Genomic DNA, 17,115 nt, shown 5'->3' on the forward strand with positions numbered 1-17,115 from the left:
AAGCAATCCTTGTCCAAATTCAAATTCTGTCGCAACTACGCTCGACAAGTTGACAACCAAGGTCTAGATCCAGAGTTCTATACAGCAGCCACAGACACGGCCTCGCCCGGACCTTGACGATGGCAAAGACCACAACGCCCGAGCTAAAAAAGTTCATGGTACGCGCTCTTTGTAAATGCTTGGCTAACAATAGGACAAAAAGGTATTTGTACAGCTGAATGGATCGCGCAAGGTGATTGGCACGCTTCGTGGCTACGACGTATTCCTCAATGTCGTTCTCGATGATGCGCAAGAAGAAAAGGCGGGCGGTGAAAAGGTCAGCATAGGCCAAGTGGTCATTCGCGGCAACAGCGTGGTTATGCTCGAAGGTCTCGAGCGAATGTAACCGAATGATTACTAGGCTGGTTTAGTCAAGTTCCATCGTATCCGCGGCATCAGAAATGCTCATCTCGTCTGGCTCTTTCTCAGCGACATGGCCCATGTTTCTAGTGCCCTGCAACGACCTAGAAATCACCTCATCCGGGCGGCCATTGTACAACACGAGCTGCGAGGCCTCTGGCGGACCCATCTCTGATATCTTGTATCCAGCGTCCGATGGCATCGCCTTTCTCCCTGCAAACATCTTGTCGATACCTTCTGGTAGATTGAAGATATACGCTGGCTCTTGCTCCTGTTCCTCTTGTGTGATGTCACGCAGCTCCTCCTCCAGCGATTGTATGACGACCGTATGCTTGTCCTTGTCAAAGCTGGCCGGGTCACGCATGTCCAGATCCCCTGAGGTCAGTTGTATCGTAATGCTGAAGGACCTACCTCTTGCCTGCTGACTCCGCTTGTCTATTGATAACGCCTGCTGTGAGCCTTGCAGTCATATATAGAGAGACATACGAGAAAGGCATCGCTCAGCAAGGGCCGCTTGCTCTTGCTTTGTCCTTGTGAATATTCGCCATCGTCGCGTTCTTTCCGCTTGCCAACCACGCCTTGTCCCTCCGCCAGCAGCTCAGTCGCTAGAGAGGCGCGTCTCTGACCAGGCTCTTCTCGCTGCATCTTACATCGCCCAGCCAGGTGGATGCTCACACGCCTGCCAGTCCGTTGTCGAGTTTTATTCAAAGCAGCACAAGAGACGACGACGACGACGAAGAGGGAACTTTCTAGCAAAGCATTCATGGCGAGTACACAGACGGCATGGACTGCGCCGCATGTCAGAGAGACATTCTTCAAGTACTTCAAGGATCGCGGACATACGTTTGTGCCCTCGTCGCCAACCATCCCATACGATGACCCAACCCGTATGTTCCAATCTTGTGATTCATTGCTGACCATAGTCTTGTTTGCCAATGCCGGCATGAACCAGTATAAACCCATCTTTCTTGGCACTGCAGACCCCGAATCAGACTTTGGCAAGCTCAAACGCGCCGTCAATTCGCAAAAATGCATTCGTGCAGGTGGCAAGCACAACGATCTGGAAGATGTTGGCCGTGATTCCTACCATCACACCTTCTTTGAGATGCTGGGCAATTGGTCATTCGGTGATTATTTTAAAACAGAAGCAATCGGCTTTTCTTGGGAGCTATTGACCAAAGTCTATGGACTCCCTGCAGATCGTCTGTATGTGACGTACTTTGGCGGTGATGAAGCAGCAAAACTGGGACCTGATCTTGAAGCGAAGCAGCTCTGGCTGGATGCTGGCGTTCCCGAAGACCACATTCTGCCTGGGAGCATGAAGGACAACTTCTGGGAGATGGGTGAGGTGGGTCCGTGTGGACCTTGTTCTGAGATCCACTTTGATCGTCTTGGTGGACGTAATGCAGCGCATTTGGTCAACATGGATGACCCTATGGTGCTGGAAATCTGGAACAATGTCTTTATGCAGTACAATCGCGAGGTCGGCGGTGTTTTGCGGCCACTACCAAACAAGCACATTGATACAGGCATGGGCTTTGAGCGACTCGTTTCTATTCTGCAAGATAAGACGAGTAACTACGATACAGACGTCTTTACACCCATCTTTGATAAGATTTCCGAGATTACAGGCGTTCGACCCTATTCTGGCAAATTTGGCAAGGCTGATGTTGGCGAGGTGGACACAGCCTACCGCGTTGTTGCAGATCATGTGCGGACTTTGCTCTTTGCTATTGCAGATGGCGGTTCTCCAGACAAGGACGGTCGCGGCTACGTACTTCGCCGCATTCTGCGTCGTGGTGCACGTTATGTGCGCAAGAAGTTCAACCATCCCATCGGCAGCTTCTTTTCAACACTCGCACCGACAGTCATCGATCAGATGAGTCATGCATTCCCTGAGCTGACTGCCAAGTTTGGGGACGCCAAGGAGATTCTCGATGAGGAGGAGGAGAGTTTCTCACGGACGTTGGATCGTGGAGAAAAGTTGTTTGAGCAGTACTTGGCAAGTGCCAAGCAAGCTGGCAGTACGAAACTGCCTGGCGAGCAGGTTTGGCGGCTGTATGACACCTATGGCTTTCCTGTCGACTTGACTATGCTCATGGCTGAAGAGAATGGTATGCTTGTTGATGGAGAAGAATTTGCCAAGGCAGAGCAAAAGTCCAAGGATGCATCCAAGGAGGCTGCTGCGAATGCAAAGGGTACCGCATCGATGCTCAAATTGGATGTTCATGATCTCGGCAAGCTTGAACACATGTCGGAAGTAACAAAGACGGACGACTCGAGCAAGTACCAGCTCGGCAATATTTCCGCCAAAATCAAGGCAATCTATGTTGCTGGTGAATTCGTCAAGACTTGCAAAGCAGATGGACAGCAGATTGGTATCATCCTCGACAAAACCAACTTTTATGCAGAACAGGGTGGACAGGAAAATGACACAGGCAGGCTTGTCATTGACGGCGATGATGGTCGTCAGCCAGCTTCATTCAAAGTCGAGAATACGCAAGTGTATGCTGGTTATGTGCTTCATACAGGTATTCTCACGGAGGGAAGCCTTTCGTTTGATGATCAAGTTGTTGCTCAATACGACGAGACACGTCGCTGGCCCATCAAAAACAACCACACCGGCACACACATTCTCAACTTTGCCTTGCGCGAAGTATTGGGCGATGGTATCAATCAGCGTGGTTCGCTTGTTGTACCAGAAAAGCTCCGGTTTGACTTTTCCCACAAGCAGGGATTGTCGATTGAGGAGGTGACGCAGGTCGAACGCATTTGCGATGCAAAGCTCAAGGAGAACCTCAAGGTGTTTGCGCGCGAGGTAGCACTCGCCAAGGGCAAGGAAATTGCCGGTGTGCGCGCAGTCTTTGGTGAAACATACCCTGATCCTGTACGCGTTGTGTCTGTGGGTGCAGATCTAGATGCTGTCCTGGCAAACCCTGCAGATGCACAATGGGCTGGTTACTCGATTGAATTCTGCGGTGGTACGCATGTTGCAACGACACAGGATATCAAGCACTTTATCATCATTGAAGAAAGTGGTATTGCCAAGGGCATTCGTCGCATCATTGCAGTCACGGGCAAGGAAGCAGCTGAGGTGACGCGTGTTGCGGATGACATGGAAGTTCGGCTTGCGCAGCTTGGGAAGCAGGCATTGACACCGCAAAAGGAACAAACACTCAAGGAGGTGGGTGTCGAATTGTCTGGGCTGTCCATCTCTGCTGTAAGGAAACACGCTTTGACGCAGCAATTCAATGCACTCGCCGCTGAAGTTGCTGGAGTGGCAAAACAAAAGCTTAAGGCGGAGAATGCAAAGGCTGTTGCGTTTGTCAAGGCGTACTTTGAGGAGAATCCCTCTGCTCCCTTCATGGTGGGCAAGGTGCCAGTTTCCGCCAATCCGAAGGCGCTGAGCGAAGCACTCAACTTTGTCAAGAAGCAGTACAAGAACAAGGGATTGTATGTCTTTGCTGAGGAGGCAGGCAAGGTGATGCATGCTGTTCTGATACCAAAGGAGATGCCTGGTTCCGCCACTGAGGTAGCAACTCAAGTGGCAGCACTAGTCGGTGGACGTGCTGGCGGCAAGGGCGAAACGTGTCAGGGCGTTGGTACAGAAACCGACAAGACGGATGAGGCGCTTCAACAGGCAACTACATACTTTGAGAAACTCTGTCTATAGATGGTTACTGCACTCTGTGCGCGTTCGATCGATGATGGCTGGAAGCAGCTCTTGCACAAGACGGGCTGGACGCTGCGTTGGATAGACCATACCAAGACGATGCCTGCAGATGTCACCTTTCCAAGTGCCTCCATCTCACTTGTGTTGCTTGCGGCTGTTGACGAAGAAGCGATTGCAAGAGAGGTTCGGGCAAGAGCTAGCCAGTCAAAGAAGCACGTCGTCTTCCTCGCTCGAGCGCCTGTGCAGAGCTTCCTGCAGCGCTGCGTCTATGAAGTGGATCCTGACGCAACAGCAATCGCCATGGCAGATGTCGCTGTCCTTCAAGCACTCGCTCAACCGCCTGCAATCCAACAGACTGAAGCGCTTCCTGTATTGAACCTTCCTGGCAGCCTCGCAGACCTCGCACAAGGTTACGAAGACGGGACCCTGCCAGACGACATCCACCGCACCCTCGCACGTTTCTTTTAGCGCACATACACCAATACCACAATCCGCTCTCTCTCACGTCTCGCCTGCGCATGTTGTTGCGCTCTCAACCGCGTCCGTCCACTTTCTTCCTCTGCCTCTTGTGGATCCTCCATACCATCTGCCTCAGCGATGCACTCAATACAATTCGCACCAGTACTCAGACGTGCTTCATAGACTTCACCATCGTCTGAGCGGCGTGTTGATGAAATTTGCGCGCGATTGACAAGCACACGCAGCTGTACGTCACGTTCCGACAAACATGGCGCGACAGAGAGAACGTTGCCTGAGATTGGCAATGTCCATGTAAAGAGCTGGCTTGCATGACCCTGAATGCCTGCGAGGGCCAGGTGCATCGGCGGCGCCATACTGGGTGTAGAGAGATGGAGGCTTTTGATGAGAGGCGCACCACTGTTGCTATACGTCACAACTGCTGCTTCTGTAGTTGCTGGTTTTGAGAGTGGTACGGCTCGGGGCTGAGGCGTCTGCTGCTTTTGCAGCGATGGCTGGCGCTGCATAGGTGCTGTAACCGGTGTGCTTTCTTGTATGACAGGAGCTGGCTTGGCTTCTTGAGGTGCAGACATACGGACCCTTGGCAACGCTTCCGGCTGTGTCTTGAACTTGATCTTGACGGGCTGCGCTGGTGCAGCGAGAGTATCCGCACGCACATCAGCAATCAGCTTGTCAGACAGCTCTTTCAGTGCTCTTGCGTCTTGTGCAACAATAGACTGATCTTCGTTAAAGGTCAACGCATTGGTGTACATCTGCTCGAGGTCATCAGCAAACTTGTCAATGTTCTTGTAGTTGCCGCGCTTGTTGTCCTTGTCGATTTCCTTGAGGGAGATGGGCCGTTTGATGATCTTGTAGTAGTCTGGATACATCTCCTTGTCTGGCAGCACGGAAAAGATCTCTGCAAGTCGCCGCTCGCCATCGAAGACCTGGTGCAGCTTTTGCAGGATCCACGCAATCTTCTGCTTCATCGTCAACGGGGCGGCTTCGTCATCACTACTGCTCGGCGCAGCTTGCCCTCCTCCCCACGTCTTGACCAGACTGCTAATGAGCTTTGCGTCGAGGTACAAGCCAGAGCCCTTCTCATTGTAGCGCTTCGCGTTGTTGGTCATTTGCAGCAGATCTTGCTTGAGCATGTCGAGGGTCAAATATTCGCCCTGCTTGAGATTTTGACGGATACTTTCAATGGCAATGGGCTTCTTGATGAGTTGGTAGTAGTCAGGGTACTGCTGCTTCGGCGGCAGCTTCCTGAATGGCGGCGCAATGGCCCTGCCGAGGTGTTTGAGGCCATCGACGGCTGCGACGAGAGCGTCGAGCTCGTCCCCTACTGGCTCTTCGCCGTCCTCCGTCTTGAGCTTCTTCCTGGCTGCCTGTGTGTCGTCTCTGATGCGCTTGTTCATGCTGCTGCTTTGCCCTGCTGGGTCTTGTCGTGTTGTGTCTGGAAAAAGACGCGACCAGAATCCAAGACACCACCCATCATGTCCTCCCGCAAGTACAGGAAGCTCTCTGAGCAGGAGCAGAAGACGTTCCTCAAATTCCAGCCAGAGATACACTACAGCAATCGCTACAAGGACGACTACTTCGAGTACCGGCACGTTATCCTTCCAAAACCTATGCTCAAGGCCATTCCAAAGGACTACTTTGACGACGAGACCAACACACTGCGACTTTTGCACGAGGATGAATGGCGTGGACTCGGCATCACTCAAAGTCTCGGCTGGAAACACTACGAAACGCATCAACCGGAGCCGTGGATTCTTCTGTTTAAGCGGGAGCTATAAACGCGTCGCGTCCATGGTCATTGCATCTGTACATGTTCAGTAAACACTCCGGGCCGTCCCTCTAGTGTAGACGTGCTCAATACCGAGCGTTTACCTGTCTCTGAGCCCATTTATTCAATTCTACGCACGGCGGTACATGAGTCCAGAGTGTTGCTTGTGGACTCCTTCCAGCTGCATCGGCGTAGCGAGAAGGGAGCCTGGTCACTGCTGTTGTAGTCATCGTCAGCCATCGCTATCCAATCCAATTTTGCATTCCTTCGTGGCTTCTTGTCGAGTGCACCAAGTGTGTTTTGTACAGAATCTCTAGATCAGTCGTTCAGACATTGCATTCTCGGGGGTAAGATAGTTGTGTCAAAACCCTTCCCTTGTGTCACGGGTTGTGTCACGGGCGAGAAGGAGAGCAAGTCTTGTCTCTTTCGACCAGGTCTAGAGTCTCTTGCTATGAACAAGCCGCGTCACTGCAGCTGCAATATCTGTACATGTCCAATTTTCAAATCACCCTGCACCAGCTCTCCTAGACTGGTATAGACGTGCTCGGCAATTAGCGTATACCTGTCTCTGAGCGCACCCATGAATGCCAATTCGTCCACATGCCGGTTCTTGGACGCAAACAACAGTCTTGCTTGCGGACTTGCTTCTTTCAGCTTTGCAACCGTAGCAAGAAGTGAAGCGTGGTAGCTGCTATTGTAGGTGACATCTGCCATGACTATCCAATCCAAGTCTGCAACGCCTCGCGGAGCTTCCCAATCTAGTGCTTCAAACGTACATTGCCGTATATTGTTTGCAGAAATGTTGGCTTCAACGAGTCCTCGGGCAGCTTCGAGATCTGTCAGTGTGATTTGAGCTCCTGGATGCCGCTTTGCAATGGCAAGACCAACGAGACCGACGCCTGTGCCGAGCTCTAGAACGCGATCGGCTTTTTCAAGTTCTTGTCCTCCTGCGATACGCTCAGCAAGCAAGACGCCACCATCCCATACATGTGAAGCAATGGTCTCTCTGGTCGATTCGATGAGGTCGAGGCCAGCAACATGTCTGGTTGTTTGTTGATCCAGAGCCCCTGCTGAAGGTTGACTACATGCTGAGATGTAATGGTCTTGGGGAACAGGCCTGACATGGACGACAATATCTCGGTCTTGCGCTACATCATTGACCTTGATCGTCTGAACAGCATGCGTGCCAGCCCATTCGGCCGTCTCTGTCTGCGTCTTGGCTTTTGAGCATATCTCTACTGCCAGCTGTTGAGCATGAGGATAGCTAGACTCTCCCAGATCTGTAGCGATGGTGAGTACGACCGTCAAGCAGTGCTTGACCAGCTTAAGCTTGAGAATGCGGATGTAGTAGCGGTCGTTATGCAGCTCTTGTTTATTGCTAGACTTGCCAGGCTGCCTGGAACCGAAGTCTTTTCTCTTTGCACCAGCTTGCGAGGGCAATTGAGCATCTGCTTGTCTCTTCAGATCATTTGGTCTCATGACAGAGCCATTGTAACTAGTGAGGCTTGTAGATGGCCTGATCAATCTTGACTGTACTCGTTGATGTCATTGATATTTCAAGAGGAGCTCTCCCCATTACTTTTTGAGGATCCAGGGGAGCAAATCACTTGAGCCTTCCTCACCTCAATCCACCTGACCTAATAGATTTATTGGTGAGCAGGTCAACTCACTCATCCCACCAAATGCACAGCGCAATACTCTCGTCCCTGAGTTGCAACTCAATTGAATGGACGCCCTCTTCAGTGGCAAATGAGCGCTTCAGATGGTAACTTACCCCTGACTTCCAAGGTTGTCTATACATGGGACGAGCCCGAGTAGTGCTCTGTCAGACAACAACAGTCTTGCCGTTGAGTCATTTTCAAGACCAGCCATACCTACACGTCCAGAAGTTTGACGAGGAGTGAGAGCATTTGATGTCTTATTCGCGACGCAATCGTCCTTCTCTCTCGTCGACTTGGAACAGCAGGGACAAAGATTCTAGATTAACAAATGCACCATGACTACATGCTTGCTCCAGTACGTACAGTTTACAAGTGATCCGATTGGACGGAACACACACAGAGAACGCATCAGGCATCTGCCATCTCCACATCAGCGGCCGCATCTGCTGCAACCTCCTCTGGCGGCGCTTTGAAGACGCGGCCCAGTTGGTCCTCCTCGCCAAGCTTCTTCACAGAAGCCGGCAGCCGTTCATCAACCAGTGCATGGAACTTCTCCGCCTTTTCCTTGATGCTCGCCTCAGCTGCCTCTTGCGTTGCATACGCCGCCTTGGGTCCGCGCAATAACAGCCTATCCTCCGTATGTGGCACATAGAAGATCTTGTAGGTATTGATGCAAACCTTCATCTGCAAGTGGCTCTGAATGAAGCGTGCGTCCTGGTAACGTTCCGACATGGCAGCCTCATCTTCGCCTACCACAAAGTGTTGCAGATTGCGATCCAAGCACGGCTTGACACTATCCTGTGGAACACCATACGTCGGCTTTGCAATAGTCCATGAATCAATGTAGTACTTCCAGGCTTCTTCCTTGGTCACTGCATCTGCCAACGAGGCGTCATCTTTGCCAACATGCTGGATGCGCAAGACTCTCGTTGCATTGTTCCATTCGTGTCGATAAAGCTGCTCATTCTGGCCAATGGTCGTCTCAGTCTGGATACGGTAGATGATTTGTTCTCGCGGGGTAATGATTTGCTTGACGCGGTCCTTCGTGAAGGCTTGTGTTTGCGCGACATTCTTCTCTTCGTTGACGATCGATTGAATCTGCTTCGCCATCAAGCCAACCAGCTTATCAATAGTGTAGACTTTGAAAGCCTTGGTACCATAGATGTATCGAAGCATGTCTTCAAACGACGCTTGATCCGTTGTCCCTTCAATCAATTGCTCAGCAAGGGCCAAGAGCTGCTGATAATGATTCGCATCATCATCAAAATCAAGGCCAAGAGCAACCATGCGTGCTTGAACAAGACCCAGCTGCACAGCTGTGGTGTTGGGCTTTCGAAGCTTGAGCTCCCTCGTCACCTCTTCCTCGAGAGATTTGAGTGTCGCCAAGCGATCATACACCATCTGGAACCACCGCAAGAAGCAGTAAAATGCCGAATTTGAAAAGAAGTTGAAGACTGTCCGTTGCTCCGCTTCAGGTGCATCATCGGCCGGTTGAACAATCGTCCCTGCGACTTTTGTTTTTGGATCCGTATTGAGTTCCGTCCAAACACGTGTTTCTTGCGCAGCTAGATTGATAGCGTCTTCGGTATCCGGTGTCTCCTCCTCATCAACCATAGGTGTATCTTGACTTGCTTCAGCATCAGCATCCGAGTCTTTATCCAATGCAGGCGTCGAAACACGCGACGGCGGTTGTGATTCGAGTTCAGGCGTCTCGCCGTCTGCAGATTGCTTATTCCTGCGATGCACCGCTTCTCGAGTCCGTTTCATGATGGATTTGAGCAAATCAACCTCTTCACCAGCCTTCTTCCTGCGTGTGCTGACACCACCCGTCGGTCTTGACAAGCTCTCTGCCTCACCGCCAATACTTTCAACAATGGTGGATGCATCGATGCCAAAGAAGAGTGGAATGAAAGTCGTTGACCACGTCAACATGCGTTCGCGTTCTGCAGCAGAGACAGACATGCGCTCAATCTGGATTGTCAGGAGATTTCTGATATCAATGCAAATGTCGTGGTGGCGCATGTTGTATTCATACTGGAATGCAGGACGCGGCGCAGCAGGTGAGACGCGTCGTTCAGCTTGCATGCGGCGAAGTGTCTCAATCTCGCTGATGAGGTTACGCGCCATCATACTCTTCTTGTCGATTGTCTTGAAGTAGACGCCTTGATGGTCAAGCGACTTGTAGTAGTTCTTGGCCTCTGTTTCCCGCCATACTTTATTCCACTCACGTTGCGCACGCTTCCACTCTTCGTCTTTTTGCTTGAGTCTCTTCAACACAACAGGCACAGCAATAACAGGGTTCTCGTGAATCTGGTCAATCACTTCTTGCCCACGTTCCTTGTCGTATATTTTCTTGATGACTTTTTGGTAAATGGCGATCGATTGACCTCCGAGTCCAGGTGGCAGCTTGAATTGCCTCTTTTCCTCCTCCATCATCGTCGAGATGCGCTGCGCAATAGGCTCAAGCAGCTGAATTGTCCGTAGATTCGCCTCAATGTTCAAGTCGTACTCGTACCGCTCTTCCTCAATCTTGTGAAGAGCTTCCTCATACTGATTCTTCTTGTGCGCAACGAAACCAGCATCTTCAGAGGCCCACGTCGGATGTGACACGTATACATCGTTGAGCACTTCCCAGCACATATCATCCCTACCAGAGCAAGGCAAAAGTGTCTCTGACTTTGGCAGTTGTCGATACGACGGACCAAACGCCTTGCAAAGCGACAAATCAACCTTGGGTCTCGTTGTCGCTGGCAAATTCTCAAACGTCTCATCAGCACCCGTGTAATTCACAATTTTTTTGAATTGATCCATCAAATCCTTGTGCTGCCCAATAAACGCATCAATCCGCTCGACCAGTGTATTCTTGTCAATAATCTCCTGCGTGAACAGATTCAACACTTTGAAAAATTCCACCGTTGTGGCCTTATTGTTGATGTACTTTTTAGCACGCTCAAAGAAGGCAAGTTCCTCGACATTCGCACTCGCCCTCGCATGCATCGCATGTAGTGGTTCCGGAGCGCTGGGCAGTAGATTTGGTGATACAGGTCCTTGCTGTTGCCCCTGTTGCTGAGCATGTTGCTGTTGCGATTGTGCTTCAGATTGCCTATGCGTAGACTTTCCCTTCTTTGCACCCGATCCACGTTGAGGCTCTGCAGCAGGTCTACGTTTCTTGTCACCACGCGTCGATGAAGCAGTTGGGGCACTTGCCTGTTGTGGTGGTGCAAACGTACCGACGGCTGGCATCCGTGCTGCAGCACTCGCACCTGCATTGTTTTCCGGTAAGAATTGCTTGAAATCCTGCAACAAGTCTTGAGCCCCTTTAAACAACTCTGTGACTTGACTATACACCTCCTGAATCGGACGTGCATCTTTTTGGTATGTTTGTAGAATCTCGAGAAAATGTTTGTAGGTGTCGGGTTCATTGGAGAAGCGCGTCTTGATTTTGTTGACATAGTTGATGGCGTGGTTGAATTCAACTGGCTTCTTTTCACCACCATTGCCGTTGTTGCCCAGATTTCCCGTACTGCCATTGGAGGGCGGACCCTGGTTGGCGGCCTGACTGACCATCGTCATACCATACGCTGCGTTTTGTGCATACTGATCATCTGTACGCCATGTTCCCTGACCAGTCGCTGTCGATCCAGGCGCGACCGGTGCAGAGAATCGAGTCGGCCCACCATGTTGCCCATTCACCTGATTAACTGTGCCTTGAGGTGTCGTCACACGGATCGGATTGGGATCAGAGGGGTCAGACGAGCACTCGATACGGTAGCCTGGTGGGAGGAACGTGTTGAAGCCCTGCACAAGCTCTGGATGTCCTCTGAAAAGGGTGCTGACGCGTTCGATGACGCCTGGAGTATCGATACTAACGTTAGCGACATGTCAGTGATTCTTAAAAACGTACCTCTGTGACTTGAAGTCCTTCATGATGTCCAAAAAGCGATTGTACACATCCGGTTGATCGAAAAAGCGAATCTTGACTTGATCGAGGTACGAAAGCGCATCTTTGACGTTGAGTGGACGATAGCCTTGATCCGCCGCCCTCTGTGCTGCTTGAAGAATAGTCTGTTGCGTTGCTGCTGACTGTTGCTGCTGCGCTTGTGTCTGAGCAGCCGTTCCAGCAGACGCAGGAGCCTGCAACGAACCGTCCACCGCAGGAAATGTATCAGTGCCAGGTGAAGTCTCCCGTCTTGCTGAAGCGACAGGTGATTCCTGCTTCGCGGCTGCTATGTCATCCTGCGCTGATGTCGGTGCTGGGATCAAACCTGCTGCTGTACTCCCTGCAGTCGCAACGGCAAAACTAGGCAAAGGCACAGCACTTGCACTGTTTTCTTGTTGCTGGAAATACGGCAACGGCGCAGGAACAGGGACGATACTCGCGTCTGCAGGCGCCGATTCGTCACCTGTGTGTTGTGGAGGTGCCTGTGTGGGTGGTTGCGCTTGTGACGTTGTATTGCTTGCTGCAGGAGCTGTAGGTTGCTGAGCAGATGGAGCCGTTATATCCTGCACGACTGGCTGAGTATCAGGCCCCGCTGCGGGCTGTGAAGGCGCGCTTGCAGGCTCTGTGGGTGGTGCCTGGGTTGGGTTGACCGCTGGCGATCCTCCTGCCTGCTGTGCGGGTGTGTTGGCCTCCATGCCGTGTGTGTGGTCTCTTGAGCTGAGACTATATGCGCCTGCTGGGCCTTGTATCGGCGACGGAGGTATAGCAAAAGCTGCTTGAGTGCTTTGGACGGTGATGCTTGTCTCTTGTCTCTCTCTCTCTCTTGCTTCCCGGCCCCCTTCGCTGTGGGAGAGCGTGAGACAAATGACAGCCAGCATCACACCAGCACGTGCAGTTCTCTACTGTACGCACACGAGTGACTACTTGCTACTTATCCACTTGTCTTCTTGCTACTTGCTACTTGCTACTTGTTACTTGCTACTCCACAGCTCATGCAGGGCGATGGAGCCTGCCATATTGCTCATAGACCATCCCAGCTTTGGCCAATGTGCCGTCGCTGCTCGAGACTTCAGAGCAGGAGAGCTCGTCCTCAATGAAGAACCAGCCTGTCTTGTCCACTACAGACTTGATCCAGCTGCAACGGAGGCCAAACAGACGCTCAATGCTCATCAGCTATACAGGCGTAAAAGAGCATTCATGACTTTGAACCAGCCTGCCATCGTCATGCTGTACTTCTGCAGCTATGACCAGCAGAAACGATCTAAGCTCATGCAGCGCTTTCATGTGCCTCACATCACGACTGCTGCTGAGAATGCATCCGTAGCGTACAGAGCAGCTCTACAAGGTGTCCGTCAGCTCCGTCAGCGTCAAGCAGATCTCACAGAAGTGGCAAACTTCTCAGACCAAGAGCTCATCAATTTCTCTCTAGTCATGACAGCGAATGCGCATGAGCTAGAGGATATGACCATTGGTCTCTTGACAGATGGCGCCAAAATCTCACATGCCTGTTTCTGTCCCAACGTAGCAGCATCAACGCGACCACTCCGGGATGGCACATCACTTGACACCGCCAAACATATTGCACTGCGGCCTATAGCAAAAGGGGAAGTTCTCTTTGGGAGCTATGCAAAACTCACATACACGCCACGGGACGAGCGGATAGCGTATCTCATGGACAACAAGCTCTTTGTATGTCAATGCAAAGACTGTGTGGAGAAGGAGGCGACCGCGAAAGTCATGGATCAGACGCTCTCAAAGGCTATACAAGGTGACCCTCAAAAAGCAGCACTGATGATTGATCTCGCCAGGCAATTACTGCGGCAAGAACACTGGCTGCATGTGAATTATGCGCAAGCTGCTTCTATCCTGGCCGAGTGTATCGATCGGTGCTTGCAGAACCCTACAAATGCACTCGGCAAGGCAGAGGTCGAGACGCTCCTCGATTTGGCGCAACAGCTCGATACCAAGCAAACTCATTGGCTGAAGGGAAAAGCAAATCCTGCAGAGGAGTTACTACAGTGCCGTCTTGCACTCGCTCAAGCCTGCATGACTCGTGCTGTCTTACAGCATGAAGTGATACCAGTGTGTATGGACCATGCTCAGCGACTGTTACTGCTTGTTCGCCAGGTGATTGAAGAGCGAAGGAGCTGGCCTATTGGACATGCGCTGGAGGAAGAGTTTGATCAGACTTTGTTTGACTTGGATGATCTCGTCAATGGCGAAGAGACGAATGGTGGAATGTAGATAATATAGCATGAGCATACTATAGATGGGAATGAGCATAGAGTCAACGCCTTCCTGACCTTCGCGTCATTTTTGGCTCTTGCTTCAACGCTGCGTGACACGCCTAGGCTGAATAGCCGGCACAAAGTTTAAGTCCAGCGGTGCGCCCTTGCTAGAGGGTCGCAGAGGAAAGCTTTCTTGAACGAGTGCAGGGACCCAAATTTCTAGTACCCTGCGTCCTCTGGAATGACCTTTATACGCTCTTTTGCTTCTTCGTGGAGGTCGCGCCCTGGGAAGCCTCAGCGGCACGCTTCCCACTCTGCCTCTCCTCTTTCGTCTGCTTCGACTTCACCTCTTGCTGTTCCTCCTCCTCATCCACTGGCCACACGTCTTCCGGTGTCTCAGGGATTCTCAAAACACCCTTATACACACTCGTCCGCGTCTCTGCCTTTTTCAACACACGCCTCGTGTTTTCCGCTAACGCCTCACGACCACGTTCTTGTGAGAGTCCCCAAAAGGTGGCGAGGTTGATGATATCGTAGGGTGAGCGAAGACCTAGTGCTTGTGTTGCACCAGAAGTAATGAGGAGTCCTCGACCGCGCGATGCACGAACAATGGCACTTGCATTGGAGAGAAGTTGACGACGTGACGACATGTCTGTAAGACTGGGTGCATAGGCGATTTCGATAAAGAGACCTCGTGAGATGGCACTGCCCAAAGTGGCGTGTTTGAGGTAGTATGGAAGACGTTGAGAGAGATCAATGGAGATGATGTCGACTTCCATTTGTGTGCATGCGTATTGGAGCGTCTTTTCTGATGTTGGGCGTACAGCGAGGAGGTCGTAGCCTTTTGCGGTCTTGGAGAGGTTGTAATTTTGAGAGGTGTCTTCGAGGACAAGTGTTAGCCTGCTGTAGATCTTGAAGCGGGCGTCCTTTGAGACGGGTATCGTTGGCTAGCATTAGCCTGGCTTTAAGATGGTAGAGCGGTATACAGCTTGTAGATTCGCAGGTTTGCCTGAGAATATATGATTGACTGCACAGCTAGCATATCCCACTATGTGTCAGAGAGAAAACACTTCAAGTCGATGACCATACACGTCTGGAGCTGGTCGAGGGTGGACTGCTTGGCTGGCAAGGGGATGTTGAAATCACCAAAGGACATGGCTAGAGCCGGGGCATGAGAGCAGTTGATCAGCACAAAGCAGACTTGGTAGAAGCAGGGGCTTTAGCACAGCAGAACTAGTAGTATAAATCAATGTTCAGCCGGTAGAGCAGAGTAGTAGATTAGAGCTGAATTAGTAGAGCAAAGTAGAGAGTTGAGATCAATTTCTCACGTGCTCAAGGCGACGGCCAGCGACAAGACGAGACTCATCAGAGCATACACCACAGCACCAGGTCTCATTCCTCTTGCCCAAGACGAGGCTTGGCAACTAGCACGTCTTGACCTCGTGCTGCTTCTCTGTGAGCCTTGTTCATCTTATCGACAAAGGTCTGCCTATTCTTTCAACACCCGTGCATTCACCAAGAGAGCAATCGCCAGACGCATCCTTTGAGCCATGACGACCGCGCCAAAGTCGATTGCACGCGTCTATGCGGATGCCAACACAAATGCACCCCGCCACTACTGGGATTATGATGAATTGCAAGTTGCTTGGAGCACGCAAGAAAATTATGAGATTGTACGCAAGATTGGCCGTGGCAAGTACTCGGAGGTCTTTGAAGGAATCCACATTGTCAACAATGAAAAGTGTGTCATCAAAGTACTCAAACCCGTCAAGAAGAAGAAGATCAAGCGGGAAATCAAGATTTTGCAAAACTTGGCAGGTGGGCCGAATGTTGTGTCTTTGCTCGATATTGTTCGTGATCCACGCAGCAAGACACCTTCGCTCATCTTTGAGCACGTCAACAATACCGATTTCCGAGTCTTGTATGCGACCTTCACGGATATGGATATTCGGTATTACATTCGTGAGCTTCTCAAGGCGCTTGACTTTTGTCATTCGCGTGGCATTATGCATCGCGACGTTAAACCACACAATGTTATGATTGACCATCAAAGACGGCGGCTACGGCTCATTGATTGGGGTCTTGCAGAGTTCTACCATCCAGGCACCAAGTACAATGTGCGTGTTGCATCACGTTACTTTAAAGGTCCAGAATTGCTGGTGGATTTCCAAGACTACGACTACTCCCTCGACATGTGGAGTTTGGGTGCCATGTTTGCGAGCATGATTTTCAAGAAGGAACCCTTCTTCCACGGCCACGACAACAATGACCAGCTCGTCAAGATTGCAAAAGTGTTGGGTACAGATGAACTGTTTGCCTATCTCGACAAGTACGACATTGAACTCGACCAGCACTTTGACAATATTCTGCAACGGTTTGAGCGTAAGCCATGGACGCGATTTATTACAAGTGAGAACAAGCATTGGGTCTCGAATGAGGCGCTTGACTTTTTGGATCGATTACTGCGCTATGACCACCAGGAGCGGTTGACGCCGAAAGAGGCGATGCGGCATCCATACTTTGCACCATTGCAGCCCATGACACCGGGAGCGAGCTAGTGGGTGGCTAGTCGTTTGTTCGGTTTAGGAGAACAAAAGGCAATGGTCTAGACTTGCTTGTGCGTCAGCTGCAGCAAAGGCAAGCATGGGCATGTCTTCGTATGACTGGGTGCTGCGTTGCAACGTTGTCGTCTTGTTTGAGCATGTAGTTGCCTTGCGTCCATACACAATTCTCCTTGCATGTGTCTTGCCGTACCTGGCCTCTACTCGCCTATACTTCTCTCTGACCCCTACACGCCCTCCTGCCTAGTCAATTGCTCTTCTCTCCCTCGGCCGCTGTTGCCCTTTCGCCTGAATTGATCTGCTGCTCCTCTTTTGCCGGCTCTCCCGCGCCAACTTCAAAAGTCAGAAAGTAAGAAAGTGCACACCCATCAAACCACCTTCCATCCTCCTCCTCTACAGCTGTGTCAA

The 17,115-nt window shown here is 51.2% G+C and overlaps 11 protein-coding genes across 11 annotated transcripts; 6 read left to right on the plus strand and 5 right to left on the minus strand.

Annotated features, from left to right (window-relative positions):
- The first annotated feature begins 28 nt into the window (after positions 1-28).
- BCR37DRAFT_381070 (U4/U6 x U5 tri-snRNP complex Sm snRNP core protein Smg1) lies at positions 29-766 on the plus strand. Its single transcript, XM_040869609.1, has 2 exons — positions 29-158; positions 194-766. Exons 1-2 carry the CDS (start codon positions 120-122, stop codon positions 383-385), a joined length of 231 nt encoding a protein of 76 aa, XP_040724290.1. The 5' UTR covers positions 29-119; the 3' UTR covers positions 386-766.
- BCR37DRAFT_393763 (uncharacterized protein) lies at positions 407-1,044 on the minus strand (the record flags this gene model as incomplete). The annotated part of the gene is made up of 2 exons (XM_040871356.1): positions 407-847; positions 886-1,044. The coding sequence occupies 2 exons, from the start codon at positions 1,042-1,044 to the stop codon at positions 407-409; spliced, it is 600 nt and encodes a 199-aa protein (XP_040724291.1).
- A 118-nt stretch (positions 1,045-1,162) lies between these two features.
- BCR37DRAFT_348969 (putative alanyl-tRNA synthetase) lies at positions 1,163-4,072 on the plus strand (the record flags this gene model as incomplete). The annotated part of the gene is made up of 2 exons (XM_040867886.1): positions 1,163-1,286; positions 1,323-4,072. The coding sequence occupies 2 exons, from the start codon at positions 1,163-1,165 to the stop codon at positions 4,070-4,072; spliced, it is 2,874 nt and encodes a 957-aa protein (XP_040724292.1).
- A 1,124-nt stretch (positions 4,073-5,196) lies between these two features.
- BCR37DRAFT_349099 (Bromodomain-containing protein) lies at positions 5,197-5,946 on the minus strand (the record flags this gene model as incomplete). Its single annotated transcript, XM_040867897.1, has 1 exon — positions 5,197-5,946. A coding segment is annotated over one exon (750 nt), but the record flags the coding sequence as incomplete, so codon positions are not given.
- Positions 5,947-6,024: 78 nt separating this feature from the next.
- BCR37DRAFT_348910 (cyclin-dependent kinases regulatory subunit) lies at positions 6,025-6,327 on the plus strand (the record flags this gene model as incomplete). Its single annotated transcript, XM_040867882.1, has 1 exon — positions 6,025-6,327. The coding sequence occupies one exon, from the start codon at positions 6,025-6,027 to the stop codon at positions 6,325-6,327; it is 303 nt and encodes a 100-aa protein (XP_040724294.1).
- A 47-nt stretch (positions 6,328-6,374) lies between these two features.
- On the plus strand, positions 6,375-6,708 carry BCR37DRAFT_67936 (uncharacterized protein). The gene has a single exon (XM_040872434.1). The coding sequence runs from the start codon at positions 6,464-6,466 to the stop codon at positions 6,632-6,634; it is 171 nt and encodes a 56-aa protein (XP_040724295.1). The 5' UTR covers positions 6,375-6,463; the 3' UTR covers positions 6,635-6,708.
- Positions 6,534-8,091, minus strand: BCR37DRAFT_67943 (putative methyltransferase-domain-containing protein). Its single transcript, XM_040872435.1, has one exon. The coding sequence runs from the start codon at positions 7,794-7,796 to the stop codon at positions 6,783-6,785; it is 1,014 nt and encodes a 337-aa protein (XP_040724296.1). The 5' UTR covers positions 7,797-8,091; the 3' UTR covers positions 6,534-6,782.
- BCR37DRAFT_369309 (uncharacterized protein) lies at positions 7,921-12,717 on the minus strand. The gene is made up of 2 exons (XM_040868312.1): positions 11,883-12,717; positions 7,921-11,843 (listed from the first exon to the last, which is right to left on the minus strand). The coding sequence occupies exons 1-2, from the start codon at positions 12,611-12,613 to the stop codon at positions 8,387-8,389; spliced, it is 4,188 nt and encodes a 1,395-aa protein (XP_040724297.1). The 5' UTR covers positions 12,614-12,717; the 3' UTR covers positions 7,921-8,386.
- Positions 12,718-12,807: 90 nt separating this feature from the next.
- Positions 12,808-14,337, plus strand: BCR37DRAFT_68180 (uncharacterized protein). Its single transcript, XM_040872436.1, has one exon. It carries the CDS (start codon positions 12,921-12,923, stop codon positions 14,160-14,162), a length of 1,242 nt encoding a protein of 413 aa, XP_040724298.1. The 5' UTR covers positions 12,808-12,920; the 3' UTR covers positions 14,163-14,337.
- Positions 14,338-14,394: 57 nt separating this feature from the next.
- BCR37DRAFT_393770 (RNase P subunit p30-domain-containing protein) lies at positions 14,395-15,302 on the minus strand (the record flags this gene model as incomplete). The annotated part of the gene is made up of 3 exons (XM_040871357.1): positions 14,395-15,093; positions 15,133-15,194; positions 15,236-15,302. 3 exons carry the CDS (start codon positions 15,300-15,302, stop codon positions 14,395-14,397), a joined length of 828 nt encoding a protein of 275 aa, XP_040724299.1.
- Positions 15,303-15,505: 203 nt separating this feature from the next.
- Positions 15,506-16,955, plus strand: BCR37DRAFT_381083 (kinase-like domain-containing protein). Its single transcript, XM_040869610.1, has one exon. It carries the CDS (start codon positions 15,697-15,699, stop codon positions 16,702-16,704), a length of 1,008 nt encoding a protein of 335 aa, XP_040724300.1. The 5' UTR covers positions 15,506-15,696; the 3' UTR covers positions 16,705-16,955.
- Positions 16,956-17,115: the final 160 nt, after the last annotated feature.

The sequence above is a fragment of the Protomyces lactucae-debilis genome (genome assembly GCF_002105105.1).
Source record: "Protomyces lactucae-debilis strain 12-1054 chromosome Unknown BCR37scaffold_13, whole genome shotgun sequence".
Lineage (NCBI taxonomy): Eukaryota > Fungi > Ascomycota > Taphrinomycetes > Taphrinales > Protomycetaceae > Protomyces > Protomyces lactucae-debilis.

Coding starts and splice junctions, on each gene's coding strand:
- BCR37DRAFT_381070 (XM_040869609.1), top strand. CDS start 120: ATGGCAAAGACCACAACGCCCGAGCTAAAAAAGTTCATG. Junction 159..193: donor CCGAGCTAAAAAAGTTCATG/GTACGCGCTCTT, acceptor GGCTAACAATAG/GACAAAAAGGTATTTGTACA.
- BCR37DRAFT_67936 (XM_040872434.1), top strand. CDS start 6,464: ATGAGTCCAGAGTGTTGCTTGTGGACTCCTTCCAGCTGCATCGGCGTA.
- BCR37DRAFT_67943 (XM_040872435.1), bottom strand. CDS start 7,796: ATGAGACCAAATGATCTGAAGAGACAAGCAGATGCTCAATTGCCCTCG.
- BCR37DRAFT_369309 (XM_040868312.1), bottom strand. CDS start 12,613: ATGGAGGCCAACACACCCGCACAGCAGGCAGGAGGATCGCCAGCGGTC. Junction 11,844..11,882: donor AAGGACTTCAAGTCACAGAG/GTACGTTTTTAA, acceptor CGCTAACGTTAG/TATCGATACTCCAGGCGTCA.
- BCR37DRAFT_68180 (XM_040872436.1), top strand. CDS start 12,921: ATGGAGCCTGCCATATTGCTCATAGACCATCCCAGCTTTGGCCAATGT.
- BCR37DRAFT_381083 (XM_040869610.1), top strand. CDS start 15,697: ATGACGACCGCGCCAAAGTCGATTGCACGCGTCTATGCGGATGCCAAC.